The sequence below is a fragment of the Mus caroli genome, chromosome 14, assembly GCF_900094665.2.
Source record: "Mus caroli chromosome 14, CAROLI_EIJ_v1.1, whole genome shotgun sequence".
Classification (NCBI taxonomy): Eukaryota; Metazoa; Chordata; class Mammalia; order Rodentia; family Muridae; genus Mus; species Mus caroli.
The window spans coordinates 24,585,292-24,602,861 of record NC_034583.1 but is presented as its reverse complement, the minus strand read 5'-3'; the positions used below and the strand labels follow the sequence as shown (position 1 = coordinate 24,602,861).

At 38.1% G+C, this 17,570-nt stretch overlaps 1 protein-coding gene and 1 pseudogene across 1 annotated transcript in view; one reads left to right on the top strand and one right to left on the bottom strand.

The window, feature by feature from the left end:
• Positions 1–17,570, bottom strand: part of Parg (poly(ADP-ribose) glycohydrolase) — a 101,459-nt gene that overhangs the window by 29,338 nt on the left and 54,551 nt on the right. Inside the window, exons 11-13 of the mRNA XM_021181844.2 lie at positions 13,207–13,267; positions 9,619–9,694; positions 5,192–5,339 (exon numbers count right to left, since the gene is read on the bottom strand). Of these exons, the coding sequence (XP_021037503.1) occupies positions 5,192–5,339; positions 9,619–9,694; positions 13,207–13,267 (285 nt within the window). The remainder of the gene's footprint in view (positions 1–5,191; positions 5,340–9,618; positions 9,695–13,206; positions 13,268–17,570) is intronic.
• LOC110309609 lies at positions 269–1,165 on the top strand (annotated as a pseudogene).

Here is a 17,570-nt window from a genome sequence, read left to right as displayed (position 1 = left end):
TGCCCCTGATGATGCTTTCTGTCTAGAAGTAGACAAGTCTCCCCTTTCCTGTTCATAACAGCAAAAGGCTGCCTACTATAACCTTGTAATTATGCAAACATATGTTTTGTCTTTTAAAAGCAGAATAGTTGAAAACTATAAAATAACAATTGTTAAGTTTCCACCCAAAGTGAAACAGACTATCAGGCCAAATAGACCTTCACTAAAGGAAAAATCCTATCAAGAGTTCATGGCAGCTCTCTCCCTGCCGCATCTGGGTTCTAGGAAGATGGCGAAGGTCACTGAGCATTATGATAAACGTGAGATAAGATGAGAAAACAGCGAGAAGAAAACTCAAGAAACTAGAACACATTCTGGAGGTTGGAGAAGGATTAATTAGTGATTATGCTTCTAAGCTTGGGGTGATGATTGCAGTCCTAGACTAAGGTTGGGATGACTTGGCATTGTTTTGTCATCAGGACTTAAGAAGACAATTCCCTGGCAGTCAGAGTTAAACAATTAACAAGCATTCGATTTGAAGCTATGCAAAGATATGGCGATGCTACACAACTGTATGATCGAATTTTGCAAGAAGATCCAACTAACACTGCTGCCAGAAAGCGTAAGACTGCCATTTGAAAAGCCCAGGGGAAAAATGTGAAGGCCACTGGAGAGCTGAATGAGTATCTGGAACAGTTTGCTGGAGACCAAGAAGCCTGGCATGAACTTGCAGAACTTTGTATCAATGAACATGACTATGCCAAAGTAGCCGTTTGCTTAGAGGAGCCGATGATGATAAATCCACAAAACCACTTATACTGTCAACAGTATGCAGAAATCAAATACACCCAAGGTGGACTTGAAAACGTCGAGGTTTCAAGAAAGTATTTTGCACAGGCACTGAACCTAAACAATAGAAACATGAGAGCTCTGTTTGGCCTTTACATGTCTGCAAATCATACTGCTTCTAATTCAAAAGCAAGTGCAAAAATGAAAAAAGACAACATCAAATATGCTAGTTAGGTCGCTAATCAAAAACAGGGCTTATCAGTTTGCAGGCTGAAGTAAGAAGGAAACCAAATCCTCTCTTAAGGCAGTTGAAGACATGTTGGAGACACGACAGATCACTCAAGGTCTCAGGAACCCTTTGACTTTAGATGTCCAAACTACACAGCTGAACTTCTAGGCCTGTGACTTAATTTACTAAATGCCTAGTGCTATTTGTATTCTAATTTTCTCTGAAGAGGTCATTATAAAGAATGTTTAACTAAGCCTCAGCTTGCCTTGTACTGCTAGTAAGCGGGAAGATGGAGATAGTCCATGGAACAGAGATTTAAGACCTAGTGATTATATATTCATCCTTGTATATCACCCCCACACCTAATTAAATAAACTGTGGTTTATTGAGTTCATGGCAGTATTAGAGTATTATACTTAGTCAGAAGTGTTTCTAGTTTCTCTTACTATTAACACAAGTTTATAGTGAATTGGGGAACATATTAGGAAACTAACAAATTCTACTTTTGTCAGTCAGTGGGCTGTACTCTAGGACAGGCAGTTTACACAAATGCCACCTATTCTACTCCATTTAGCATCCCTCACAGTTGTGACCGTGGAATAGATGCAACACCACCCTTGCCCTCAGCCTTCACAGTTAGTGAATATTTTGTAAAGATAACCAGCATAAAAGCATTGATCTCTAAACACTCAAGAAAACTCCAATTGAACTCAGATCTCTCCAACAGTGTGGAGTCACTGAGCAATGGGCTGTTTCTGTAGCAGTGGTGCCCCTCACTTTCTAGCTCACCAAGATGGCACAGACTGGTCTGCTTCTGATCAGTCTAGTCTGATGGTGACCTGCCTCACTGCTGGGCAGGGGGCTTAGGGAAATCAACTATCCCTCTGCTGACCAAGTTTCATCTGTAGGTGTGTGTAGACATCTATCTGTTTCATGTGCTCAACAACAGAACCAAGAGAGGACTCTGTAAGAGGTCCTTAACACTTGATACTGAAGCTGTATTCTAGATGTTTCATTCTTTTACTCCAACTGTACTGGAACTCATAGCTACTACAGGGTGAGTCACTGCAAACAGAAACAACACTGTCTGAACAAAGGTATCTCTGCCTGGTTGCAGGACCTGTTTCATATTCATTTAAAAGTCTGATAGCAACCAGATGTCCCACAATGATGACAAATTTAATTTATTTCCAATTTCTCCAAACTCTTCTACAGATTCAGGCAGCACAGTCACAGCCATTAAGTCACTGAGCTTAGCCGCATCACTGAAGGAATGGAATTGATCAGGCAGATAAATTACAGTGCATGGTTAAGAGTCTCCTAAGAAGGGAGATGGCAGAAGTCCAGATACCAAATAGATGATGAAATGGTCATTTCCATTAAGGGAACATCACATCACAGATATTAATTAGGAAGCACTGTAATAAAGTTAAGTGCATGTGGGAAAAAATGCTGAGTTAAAAGTCACCCCAAATGTCCTTAGCTTGAGGTCATCACAAATCTGAAGGGAAGTCACAAATCTATAATTTTCCATTCATTTTACAATAGCTTCAGGTAAGTCAGAGGTCACTGACGACTCCTGAGTGATCCTTTTGTAGGTTGGGGACAAGCTATCTTAAGCAACAGAAGGGTAGAGGCAAGAGGGAGAAAGACAGAGAGACCATGCTAATGTTTTCCTTCTAATAGAGCCAGGGAAAGGTATATCCCTCACTTACTGTAACATTAATGGCAGATAAGATTCTTTTCCTACCATAAGAGAATGAAACGAGTTTACCGTAAGTAAATGAAAGAAACTAGTTTGGATTTAAATGCCCAGCAGTTTACCAAGGTTTATTAATCAAGTTTTTAATTAATTAAACTATTTATTTACTTTATATCCCGATCACAACTTCCCCCCTCCCCCTTAAAGCATATAAATTCTTCTCCAAAACTGATGGGCTATTTTGTCCTTAGTCTTCAATTTAAATCCTATAAAAATTTAAAAAATTTTTAAATTATTATCAATATATGTAAGTGATAGGAACAGTATCAGCCTCCATGTCCAGAGTTCATGAAAAGAGCATAAGGCAAGGTTAGTTTGCCAACAACGGGCACTCAGCAGTCCTTCCCTCAGTTTCCCTTCTGTGATCTGTGCACACCCACCTTCCCCAGTAACTTCCCAATTTCATCCATTTTATGTACCTACATGGTAATCAGCAACTACAGAGACAAACAGTACAGAAGCAGAAGCAATGCTGAGAATGAAGGGCTCTACCTTTCCAATTCAATCAATTGTGGAAACAACTTCAGAATTCTAGAAGAAATTCTTCATGTTATTAACTTGAAATAACAATCTAAGGATCTAAGAAGAAATTCTTTTGCAGAGGTTCTAATCTTAATTTCTCATATAAACTAAATAAATTGTGTTGTGTGCCTCACCTCACTAAACCATCAGATTATGTAGGTAAGAATGTCTATCTGATGTGAAGTCATTCTGCCAAGAAGCAAGATAACTTTAAAACAGTAACTACTGTAGAAGACAGCAATCCAGCAGCCACCAGGGAAGATGCAGGAATGTTGAAGTTCCTTCAAAGTCCCATTTTTCAGAGAATAATCATTAGGCCTTTCTTCTGGGGAGATCTCATGCAAAGGCTGTCTTGACTTCACAAACCTGGAGCTTGCCCAGTGTAGAAAGCCTAGTCTCCGAGCTTTAGAGGAAGATAGCACAGGTCCCTACTTACCACAGAGACTGCTAAGAAGGGGGTCACCATGTGGTGCAAGTAATAGATTATCCAAAATATCTGAGGAACAATGACAACAAGGAATTTAGAAAAGTTCTAGCATATTTCTGGGAATGCAGAACACCATGTGATACAAATGCCCAGAAAAAAAAAACAGAAAGCCTTCAACTTTCCCCACTGCCCAACCTCGAATCTTTGGAAGCAGGAAGTTAAGGCTAAATAGGGTCATCAATGACCTGGTGGAAGGGTGATGATGCCAAGCATGCATGCACACAGAGCATCCCAGCAACGCAGGAAATGTACTTATTCCAGTCACTTAAGAAATCTGCATGACCATGACCATTAGCTAACCACTAATAAAGTAAACAGAAACCTTAGTGACGACACTCAACAAGCAGTACAGACTCTACAGAACTTGTTTAGAGAAGAAGTGAAGTAAACAATATAGGCCGACGACAAAAACTCTGATGGGGGAATTCCACTTCTAGGGTCACTGTATTATTTAAAGTGTTAAGATCTCATCATTAACTACAACACAATCATAGTCTCATGTAAAGAATAAGACAGTTGCCCCATATCCAGGAATGAAGTAGTCAACAGTAAACCAATGCTGGACTCGGTATAAAAACACAAGTCAGTTATTTTAAATATGTTGAAAGAACTGAAAAAACCAGAATGAAAACAAAACAAAACAAAACAAAACAAAAGAAGAGAAAAGAAAAGAGAAACCAAACCAAAACCCCATGTCTTAGTACTAATGGAAAGTAAGTATGTATGTATTTAAGTAAACATGAGCCCCTAACCCTCACACAGATTTATGATGGCTGCAAGATGGCTCTGTGGGTAAAAGCACCTGCCATCAATCCTGACAACTCGAGTTTGACCCTTTATTAATCTCAAAGCAACAACAGAAAACAAAATTCAGTTCTATAGGCTTAAAAGAAAAGCCCCGGGAACCGAGGAAATGTTTGGCTTCCTGTAGGTATGGTCTTCTAGTTACTCAAATGAAAGTGCACTTAGATCTGCCAAAATATAAAAGATGGGGGAGATAAAGAATATTACTACTCAAGACATTTTAAGAAAATAAGGTAACAGCAATGAAAAAATGACAAGTATAAATAATAAATTTAAACTACTTGGTCTAGGACCAGCAAGATGGCGCAGTGAAGAGTGCCTGCCATCAAGCCCATGACCCGAATTCAACCCTGGAACCCTGTGGGAGGAGGAGAGAACCAACACCCCCAAGCTCTCCTCTGACCTCCACATGAGCTGTGGTATGCAACCCAACACCCGCCCCCCCACAAAATTTTAAATAATGTAATAAAAATAAAATATAGGGTCTAATGCCCATTAAAGAAAAACACCTTGTCTGGGCAGTTTTTAATCTTCATAGCAGAGATTCAAGATGGGAAAAAACTACCCCATTGTGCAGACAGACACACAGACACAGACACACAGACACACGCACACTAACCTGTGATAATAAGACACTCATTGTGATCCAGCACCTCAGTGAACAGCCGTGAAACAATCAACTCAGGATTGATTAAAAATCTGATTTCTTCTTGTACAAGTCCCGCACCAGTCACACCACCTCCAACAAAACGATTTGCAAAATCCACCTATTGGAGAAAATGTAGCATCAGAACAGCGTGTGAACACCTCACACGACAGAGCAATGCATACTCCATGGGAGCAAATCTTTTTCTTTCCCATGAAAACCAGTTCCCAAATTTTCCTAAGGAGTGACCACAGCTGCTTACTCCTTCCATCGCAGGAGGGCAGACAACTCTGCATCCTTCTTTAAACTTCCTGTGGAACCTGAAAAACGATGCTTCTTAGATCAAATGTTAAGTAAACACCTTCTCTGTCCCTGGAATCACTAATCCAGATTAGTCTTGTGTGAGGTTTCCAGGTCACTTCCCTACATCTATCTACCAGTCAGCTTCCCACTGACTCTTTTAAGTGACTTCCGAACAGTCAAACCTTTATTTTCAGAAGTTGTTTTTCTTCTGTAGAAGAATAAAGGGATAGTTTTGTTTTGTTTTGTTTTCCTCTGTGTAATAGCCCTGGCTGTCCTGGAACTCACTCTATAGACCAGGCTGGCCTCGAACTCAGAAATCCGCCTGCCTCTGCCTCTGCCTCCTGAGTGCCACCATGGCCCCACAAGGTATAAAATTTTTGTTTCAAATTAAACCCCATACCAAGTTGCATGAATACTACCAGCTACTTTAGAAAATATAACCAATTGGGGGGGGGGATATAATCTAGTATAAGAAGAGAGATTCAATTCCATTAATATTTGTACTTTACGAAGTGTGAACAGCATGTTTGTTCTCCTTTCAGGGTGTAGGTAAGTGTTCTTCAGAGTAAGAGGCCGATTCCCTACTAAAGAATTTCAAGTCAGCTGTCACATTACTGCAGCTTTAGAGTGATTATTTAGATTATTTAATTAGATTGTTTAGATTATTCTAAAGATTTAGATTACACAAATGTACACTACTTAAATATATATACTATTAGACACATGTAAAACAATTTATCATAAATTTTAAGTTTTTCAACTATTATAAAATATAAGATCTCTCAAAACTTGTTCATATTTTCTAAAGCAATGGAATGAAAATATGAAGCCAATTTTATAGAAGAATAGAGCAAGAATACAAATCTTATATTCAGCAAAAATATGAAAAGATAAAAATTAAGAAAGGACAACATCTTCTTTCTTTTACCCATAAGATCATAAAAAATACTGACAAGCTATTGAATGGAGATACAGAACCCACATATCTGGGCTGTATTCTGGAGTTGAGACTAAACATCTAGAATAATTATTTTTCTTATATAGGAAAAAAAATATTTTGGTGAAACTAGTCTATTGACAAATTACATGCCTACATATGAATTGTCCAGAACTAAGTAATGGGCCTTAAAACCATCTAGCATAATAAACGTTTACTAAACATTATGCTGGAACCTACGAGATAAATAAGAAGTCATGCAGTCCCAGGACTAGGGATGTAGCTTGCAATGAAACAGTACTTGGCTGGCAAGTACAAGGATCAGGGTTTGATGCCCTTTGCCACAAAAATGAATTCAAAAGTATGTGGTCCCTGGCCGGAAAGGATCTGCAGTCTGGGTGGAGTGGAGCACGTCAGCGGGGAGATCATGTGATCACTCAGGAAGCTCTGAATGTGAATGCTATGCTTTCTCAGTAGGGGACTGGCCTGAACTCTGAGCACACAGGGGGCAATGCAGCTTTACAACTGAAGCAGCATCCAATCCTGAGCTGCTGACAGGCTGAGTGGACATGGAATATTGTGAACAGCTGCTGGAGAGGACTGTAAACAGCATCTCCATTATTCCTACAATGTAGAGGACATCACACTGGGGGTTATAGAGAATGATAGGGAAGTCTGGGAAGGATTCCTTTAGCAATTTAGACCAGGCTTCATTAAGAAAAATGGTGCAGTTTTAGTTTCAAGAATACAACTGGAAGAACATAAAATTAACAGCAAAGAGCTTGACTAGATATCTACCGAGAAACTGTAAGAGCCTCAAATAGGGCTGTGGTAGAATATAGGAAAGGAGAAACCTAGTTATTTCAGAAATGAAGTGGACAGCATTTGAGAAGCAAAAAACTAAGTACATGTCTATCATTGTAATATTTCTATGACTACAGATGGGGTTTGCAATCAACATTACTTGATTTTTATTGGAATCAGGTACATAACTAAAATAAAAAGATATGATATAAAAAGGGTATCAAACTTGTGAAATATATACTCTATAATACTTGTAAAAATAACACCACATGGTGTTATTGTTCCCTCTTTGATAAAAAGACCAAAGACAGTCATTACCTGAAAGGTGAACATAGAAATACACTGTTAAAGCAAGAGCTTAAAAAAGAAAAGGAAACCTAAAGCTTTTAGTACTTACAAAAGCTCTTAACAAAGGGCTCTCCGTAACAGGTGAGAAGCCTGCTCCTGTACACAACTGCAAGCACATGAACGGCTTTACATGTAGCCAGCCACTTTCTAAGTCTCTTACTTTAAAGGTACTTGTTCGGATTACTCAGTTTCTGCATTGTGACTTAATGAAAAGAGAGAAATGATAACACTCCTTACAGAGGTCTTGTTGTTGCCTTTCAACATAACATAATTTGTACGTTGCATAACAAGCTTTTGGAGCACTGCAATACAATATTCCCTGATCTCCTGGGGAGATGTGGCATGGGTAGAGAGAACAATTAATAGTGCTAGAAGCCTTACAGTAGTCTCTTAACCTACCAAGGCCCCATATTTCAACTATAATATACTGCAGGCAGGTGGGGAGAATCTCAACCCTGACTGTTGGTGAATGAGTTCTTGTTGAATTGTTCTGTAATGAGAGGTCAGCATTCCTGCGGTGCTAACTAGCATTAGCTTTGCTTAGTTCTTAGGTACATTATGCCTTTCTCATTTTATCCAAGACTTTATGTAGGAAAACTGCATAAAGAAGACAATGCAAAAAAAAAAAAAAAAAAAAAAAAAAAAAACCCAAAAAAAAAAAAAACACAATCCAGAAACATATTAGAGATTGTGATATTGCTAAGACCCCCAAATGAAATCAAATAAATTAATTTACTAAAATAAAAAAAAGAAGAAGAAAATGCAGCAGAAAGTGATATTCATTTGGAACAATTTTTAAATACACTGAAAAATTATTTTTCAAGAAAAATTAAATGATTAATTACATCTTTTCAAATATAAAAAATAGACATGTGTGTTGTATGTGCATGCCTGTTGTGTGAGGTGTGTGATATGTGATGTGTGTGTGTGTGTGGTGTGTGTGCATATATGTTGTGTTTGAGATAGGGCCCTGCTATCGCTCATGCATATCTTGAATATGCTATGTTTTGAACTTGCAGCAATTCTCCTAAGTACTGGGATTACAGGCATGTGCCAGCATATCATCTGAAAAAGTTATTTAAAACAAAACAAAACTGGACAATGTAGAACATGTCTATAATCCTAGTTCTCAGAAAGCAGAGGCAGGAGGTTCATAGGGTTAAGAGAACCTTGAATTACAGAGTGAGTCCAAGCTCAGTCTGAGTAACATAGTGAGAATCTATCCTATACAACCCAAAATAAACAAACAGAAAACAGAGGATGCTATTTTTCAGATGTTATGCATAAATATGTCTACATAAAGGATTGTTCTAGAAAGAATATGACTCTTCAGTTACTTTGGGATGTATGACATGACCTCATTAAGCCTCGGACTGTCCAGTGTTAGGATTACAGGAATGTGATACCATGTCTGGCTTCTTAACTATTTTTTTCTCTCAGGTTTTGGGGAAAGGTGATGATAGTAAAGACTTCACAGCAAAGATGAAGGAATAGACAGGATTACTTGCTTTTCAACAGGAAAAGTTGGTACAAATAGCTACATCATGTGTTTTGAAAGTGCTCTATATGGGAAGAAATCTGTTTTATCAATCAGTCTTAGATGTCTGCCTCCTACACCCAAACAAGGCTTTTGGTGGCATAAAAACATCTCAAACTCGTCATGATTTAGGGCAAAAACAAGCCTTTAAAGAAAAAGAACAAAACTGCCTGCTGACAGCTTGTCAAGACCATACTCTAGGAACTTCATCCTCTGTCAGTCCACAATCAATGTCTGAACCAAGACGACTGATGTTGTCCAGACCTTGGGATTTTCTGTCAAAAGCTTTTCTGAGAGGCACATGAGTATACATGGGCAAACAGCAGCTGTCAAAGTGATCTGTTCTGTTTTTCTCTATACCTTTCTGCATTACATCAATTCAGGAGACAAATGAGTTTTCAAATTTCCTTTACTGTTAGAAACCCATTAAGAGGAGTCTTAAATGCACATATCCTGGTGATATTAACGTACCTGTAGCATGCCTCGGCCGTTGCCTTCTATGGTACCCTCGTAAGTGACATGTAAGCGTGTCAGAGGCTTTTCACACCTACAATGTAGAAGGTATTTTCTTAGGTAAGTAATGCACAACAAATAAATCTGAAAATACAAATGATTATGAAACAAAGGAAGCCATCAAATCGAAAGCCAGAAATAAATGTTGACGCTCCTTGGGTTGATCCTCCCATTTTTCACGAAAGCATGCATATAAGCATTAAAATGAGGCAGAATAGTATTCTCTCCTATATGATATTAACAGTTAAAATACTTCTCAAGATACAAAAATGAAATTTTATTATGCTAGAGTTTGCAATCTGATATAAAAAATCTGACCAGTACCTGCACGGTTCTTAAATGGGCTCTATTTTCACTAGTTTGATAACTTGTGCTTAGGGAGAGGTGCCAGTGGGATTCGGATCTGTAGAATTTGTGTATTAACACTGTCGACGAATAAACTTAGTGAGTGTAACTAAGTACTCAGCAGAATTTTTTTCTTTCACAAACTATAGTTACCGAGATATTGGCCTGTTATATATCAGGTTGATAATTTCATTGCATGAACAACATTTGAAGACGATATTTTTTTCCTTAGTAGATTCCAAAAGCTCCTCAATTGCTTACTGACTAAAAAGACAAAGCTACATTAGGATATAACAGAGATGAGACCCAAGTTACTTAAATAGTATGTTTATAATGTTTTTGGAGTAGGTGGTGAACAAACACACAAACAAAATACACACATCCACTCACACTAACACCCACCCACACTAACTCATACACACACATACACTAACACATACACACATCCATACAATTTAGAAATACTGTTTATTGCTGAGATTTACTAATGTCTACATTTTGAGCTCACAAATATCTGTGGCTAAACTCTAGTCTAACTGATAGATAAGTTTAATGTAAGATTCTTTAATACAACTCCTATTCTAAAATCTTTACTTGGATTAACTCATTTAATTATCAGATAACTTCCACTTTATAGATAAAAAATAAAAATACGGAAAGCATTTAATCGATTTACTCAAGCTAGTAAATAAAAAGCAGTAGAGATTTGAACCCACGTGGCCTCTCATTGATTGTAGCCATTAACAGTATACCATGCTTTTAGAAAAGGTCATATAATCTTTTGTATAAGTCTATAGGTTTTAATGTATAATGGCATCTTTATTGTATTTTTTAATTTATTTTGTCTGTGTGTGTATGTGTGTGTGTGTCAGTGCCCAAGTGCCACAATATTTGTGTACAGGTTAGAGTACAACTTATGGGAGTTGGGTCTCTCCTTCACTCTTGTGAGTTCTGGGAATGGAACTAAACTAGGCTTCTTTTTTTAGAAAAACTCCCCTTTCATGGTCCTAATCTCCAGTCATTTTCTTCAGAGGTAACTACGCTGCCTATGAGGATATAATTGAAAAGACAAAGAGGCATGATCCAGAAACCCTTAAGCTGTCAACCAGGAAATATATGATTGGCAACATTTCTCCAAAACTGAAGTTGGTAACCTGGTGTACCAGTCTCGCTATAATTAGGAAAAGGTTTGATAGGTCCTTTAACTTCCTGGTAGTTATCCATGCTTAGTCTCTGAAAATACCATGAGCTCATGCCACAAGAATCAAAGACACAGATTATGGCTCTCTGTGATTAACTAAGCATGGGTAGGGTACCTGCTAACAATCAAAGGGCTAACTCAAATATGGCAGAAACAGATTCAGGAAAGGGCCTGAGCAGTCCACTTCTTGGCAGTAAACAATCCTTTTCGCTCTTCCATCCTCCCTCTGTAAATGCACTTTCCTGGTTCAGTGGAGTCTGGGAGACTGAATTTAATGACACTCCCCAACTCACTCATGAAGCAGCTAAAAGCTACCAAGTTAGGTTCTGCCTATCAGAGTTAAAGGGGCAATCAGTGTCACATAGGGGCTGTTACTGTATTCCTTTCACAAAGCAGCCATGCTAGAGACTGCATTTCCACCAGTCCCTTCTCTACATTGGTGCCAGGCTAGTGAGCACTGTGATGTATGTAGAAAAACAGACTGTATTCCTTGACTCCTATATCTCAGCATAGTAGACGAGCAAAGGAAAACAAAGCTCTCTGCTCTAGACTGGACAGGCGACACAGTAAAATGTTTAGTTCTGGACACCACATTTTAAGAGAAACCAATGAAATCAAGGAATGTCAGAGGGGAGTTTATGATGTAAAACAAGTTAGTAGAGACTTGTGTCAATCTTAGAAGGAGAGATCAAGAGAGCACTTTTAAGGTTGAGAAAAGGTCCAATGCTGAAGAACTTGACAAATCAGGTTCACTAATTGTAGTGCCAGGAAAAAGAGAGAGAGAGAGAGAGAGAGAGAGAGAGAGAGAGAGAGAGAGAGAGAGAGAGAGAGAGAGAACGAACAGGGAAAGGGACTTAGAGAAGTCAGCCAGCCATGGCGAAAAGCAGTGTCAGAGGCGGAGTAGCTAACCATGGGTGGGTGGAGTTAAAATAATGAAGGTGCCATCAATGAGCCTGTCTGGTCTTCATCATTGAAAGGATGGTGTCACTGATGTCCTGGGGGCTCCTGGCCCTCTCACCTCCACCTGCCATGGTTCTGTACACACTGTCCTGGCTCAGACCCTCTGCATGTTCACGATACTTTCTTCTACCCACTGCTCACTACTAAGAGTCATTTCAGTCATGCACTTGGCCTTCTGAAATATCCATCTCTGATGACCAAAGTATCACCTAAGCAGACAGATCCTTCCAGGTTAGCTAGCATAGAACTCATTCTCCTTTATCACTAATTATGAACAAAATTACAAACTATGAAAAAAATATTTAAAATGAGAGACATTTCTTAGCATGAAATATATTCCTTAAATATACAAACAGTAAGTTTTATTATATATTTCTCTGTATTTAAAAAGCTGGTCCATTTTCTTTAATCATTGGAAATTTGCTCTAGATTAGGAAATGTATTTTCTATTTCAGAGTATTAAAGATCTTACAAATGTGGACTGAATCGGACTGGCTATTATTCTGTTCAGAATTACCAGATAAACATATGAAAAAAAAAAAAGACCTGTAGTGAGGAATTCACAAAATCTGTCAATTGTGCACACAGACACACACAGACACAGACACAGACAGACAGACAGACAGACAGACACACACACACACACACACACACAAAATCAAAGTTCAAAATTCTTGACATGCCAATTCTAAGACATGGCACAAGACATGCTTCCTTGCCCCGTCCTCCAGAACAACCCACTGGAATATACACCCCAGCTGCACAAGGAGCCAGGGAGAGCACTCAGCAGCAGCCTGAACAGAAACCTGATGCTAAACAGAATGCACTTCAGAATGCCCAACAAAGTCAGAGGATGGGAATCTTACTGAAAAACCACGTGCTAACAATAACAACCATGGGTAAGTTATTTATAGGAGGAAACTCCTTGGAGGCAGGGCCATTAGAGACGGAAACTCATCTTCCTAAGAGCTGAAAAGAGAATCCTCCCAGAATCAAATGGACCTTGCAATTCTAAAGTTGATGGTTATTTTTATTATTACCTTTCCCATTCTGGAAAATCTTCAAGACTCTGTCTTGTGAATGTCACCAATCCTGTAGGTTCTACAAAAAGTAATAAAAGAAATGACACACATACATATGAAATATTAATTTTTAACTTAAATATACTCAACAAAAAATATGGCCAACAAGACCTATAAAAATAACTAGAATCAGGCATAGTGGCGTATATGTATGAGCAGACTGGGGAAAGGAGGCTCAGATCCCGATTCCTCTTTAGCGGATGTTCACCCTGAGACATACAAACTGTGTTGATACAGAGGATCAGCTGTACATGGAGATCATGACTAAAAATGCTATCATCTTAACATAAGGATCTCCTTCTATAAAACAATAATCTATAATCTATAATCTTCTATAAGACTATAATCTATAATCTATAATATTCTATAAGACAATAATCTCTCACAAAAGAAAACTACAGACAACAGTATGACCTGAGAGCGGGTAGGTTTTGGTGATGTTTTAAAAACTGAAAAGTTGGTTTAGTATAAGCAATGAATACAAGACTGAATTCCAATTTATAGACTTCTTTTTAAAAAAAAAAAAACTTAACCCTATACTCAAAAGCTGGTCACCAGATCTACATTTATGTGCTTTGTGGTGAAGTCTTAAGATTTAAAAACCAATTCCTGGGCATGTTATTGTAGAGCCTGTCAGTAAGGTTTACATGTTAGTCAACAGCTCTGCTCAGATAAATAGGCATTTTACCACAGGAGAAATTACTGTTAATGAAAGTAATTAAAGGAATTACTTTTAAAATTAAAAATTAAAAGAATTGAGAAAAAAATTTTAAATAAACAATAGACTTAAAGGGATTAAAACTAAATATTAGTAAGATAGTCAACAATTTGAGAAAAATTATTTGGCTAGATTAACTGTTTTTTGTTTGTTTGGTTTTTTTTTTTTCCCAGCAAAAAGCAAAAAATAAGTCATCTAGCCAGAAGTAATTTGTCTGCTTCAGACTAAAGAAGAACAAACTAAAAGGCTGATGCCTCGCCTGCTTCCTTCTGGAGGGGAAAGGCTCTTAAGCACAAGAAAGAGATGTCAGAAACTATTAGTAGTGACGGCCATGAGTCCAGTGAAAGCTCAGCATAAATATTACAGAAGGCAGTGCGTTAGAACCAGGACTTCTTGTTAACACAGATCTTACAATAGCATTTAGATTTTTTTTAAAGACAAATGCACAGAGAGACTAAGAGAAATTGATAGATAAACACTGCAGGCAAAGCAAGAAGGTGAGAGAGGCCTGGCTCTGCGATAAACAGTAACACAGCACCTTGAGAGCATGGCTGAGCTACACGCTTTAAATAGTTAACCTGTAAGTTTCGTTATTTCTAAACTATATACAATAATTCAGAAGACTATCTTATCTTACAGTCCTAAAGTCCTCATCATGAATATTAAATACATATGTGTAAGAAGCAGGTCCTGCTAGATAGAATTATGTCTTATCTATTCTAAAGCTATGGTTTTTGTTTTTGTTTCTTCATATATTGAGTTTCTGAAACTAGCACATTATTTTACAGTGGAGCTATCAAGGCATGGGTCTGAATTAAAATAGGACTTTCCCAAAAAAGATCAGCATGTGCTTTTATATTCAACTTGAGGCACTACTGACTTGAGATTGGATTCAATCCTGCTGCTGACCTTTGCAGATCACGCTGGTGGTAGGATTCCAGACTTGGCACATAAAATTTATGGTTCAAATTCTCAGAGATTCTCCTACTCCTCTATCTAGGATCACAGTTGAGATGTGTAAATTTCCACTATCTCCTTTCTGCACAGCCAGGTTGATTTCTCATTTATCCTTGTGTGCTAGTTCTGTGTGCCAGCTCACCTGTAACAGTCACCACGACTGTAACAGTCCTCCTTCTGGAGACACACAGTATGATGGAACTTCCTACCATAGATGAGTGTCTTGGAGTTTAATGCATTATGGGACTTTAAATCAATTTCTGAGGTCTCTGTACAGCAGACTCCAGAACCTTTACTACAAGCCTTTCACTCTCCTGAGTTTGTCCTCCAGCCACTGGAGTCACATCAAGACCTACAGTAACACCACACTATATTTCTGCAAAGAAGTAAATTACTACGCAGAAGGGGAGGAGCAAAAAGAAACATTTTTATTTATATAAATTTATTTATCTATACATAATTTATTTCTTCAATCCAAGCCTCAAGGCTTTTGATTAATACATTTCTAGAGGGTTTATATATCTCTAGTGAACAAACAAAACCTTTTAGATTTTTTTTCTTAAAGTAAATGAAGTCTTAAAAAAGCAAATTATCTTTTAGAAAAGAAATATACGATTTGATAATCAGAATATGAAAGTCAACTTTCAATTACTTATTTATATCTAAAGCATGTTAGTAAAAATAATTCATAGCTTTATACTACACTGAATTACATAATTGTAATTCTAACACTTAAAGGTGGGGATAGGAGGTCTCTGAGATTAAGGCTAACCTGTGCTACACGATGAGATCCTACCTCAACAAAGAGTTGTATTTCTGTATATGTGTGTGAATATGCACATGTGTGTATATATGCACATGTGTGTATATATGCACATGTGTGTGTACGTACATGTATTTATGTGTGTAAGCCAGAGAACACAAGGGTATTCCTCAGGCACTGCCAACTACTATTCATTCATTCATTCATTCACTCATTCATTATTTAATTTGTTCATTCATTAATTCATTTGCTCATTTATTTTGTTTGTCTGTCTGTTTAAGACAAGATCTCTTACTGGCCTATAGGTTAGGTTGGCCAGAGAATATAGGGAATAGCCTGTCTCTGCCATTCCAATGCAGGGATTACAAGTGCCTGCCATTTCTCTGGCAAACAGGGAACCAAGCTAAGGTCCTTGCCAGCCCTTTACAAACATCCCAGCTCTAAGGTTACATTTTAAGCAAGTCATTGCAAATTCTAATTTAATTGTGTTTTTATAAGCCTGAATAATCCTGTATCTTCTTTAACATTTCAGGACAGTGTGCAAAGCTAAGTAAGCTATAAATACTATTTATTAAGAAAGAATATGGGTTTCCCTTAAATATCAAAACCTTCTTCACAGGACTTCTTTTTAAAAATTTGACCAATATTTAGCAACACCGTACATAAGAGGTAAATGATCTTAGAATGACTTCAAGATGTGATTTAAGGCAATCCCACAAGCTGGAGAACTAGAAAGGAAGAGAGCTCATTTCACTTGACCAGAATAGACCTGAGTAACTCAGCAAATCTGGTTTTCTTTACCTTGTAAGAAAGTCTACCTGCTGGTGAGAGTTAACATAGTGAGCGTGTATCCTCTTGCTCAGTAGCCCAAGTACCCTGTAGAGTACCTAGAGCTGCACTTCTGAGAATCTGCTTCAGGGAAGTCAAGCAGTCAGGTCCCACAGAGGAAGAGACACATGCACACTAAATGTCACTCTGTCTCATAGTGGATGTGCTGGTCAGTTTCATTGTTAACTTGACTCAAATAGAGTCACCCTGGAAGAAGGGATTTTAGTTGGGGAAGTGTCCAGATCAAGTTTGTCTGTTGCTGTGTCTGTGAGAGACTGACTACCTTGCTTCCTGACTGGCTAGGAGGGCCCAGCCTACTGCAGACAGTACTACCCTGGAGCAGGTGGGCTGGGCTGGGTAACACTGAGCCAGCAGCAACCAGGAACCCTTTCCCTTTCTGCTTGGACTTCCCTAGCGATGACCTGTGGCCTGACGTGTAAGCTAAAAGAACCTCCTCTCCTCCTCAGGCTGCCTTTTGGTTTTGGTGTTTGTTTATCATCATTATAGAGATCAAAGTAGGACAGAGGGGCAGGAAAGAAAGGAACAAAAATTAAAAAAATAAAAAAAGATTTGAGGGGCTGGCAAGATAGCTCAGTGGTTAAGGGCGCTGACTGCTCTTCTGAAGGTCCCAAGTTCAAATCCCAGTAATCACATGGTGGCTCACAACCATCCATAATGAAATCTGATGCCCTCTTCTGGAGTATCTGAGGACAGCTACAGTGTACTTACATATAATAAATAAATAAATAAATCTTTAATTAAAAAAAAAAGATTTGATCTACAAAAATTACGCTAGCTAATGCTTCTTTAAATAAAAAAGCATCCTAAATGTATTTTCTGGTCATTACACTCTCCTTTGAAGGTCATTTTGAGTCACAACAAACCTTGGGTATGTATTTCAAAGTACACAGCTCTAATTTTGGATATTACAGTACACATTTATGTCTATACATAAACAGTGTACTGGCTAGTTTTGTGTCAACTTGACACAGCTGGAGTTATCACAGAGAAAGGAGCTTCAGTTGAGGAAATGCCTCCATGAGATCCAACTGTAAG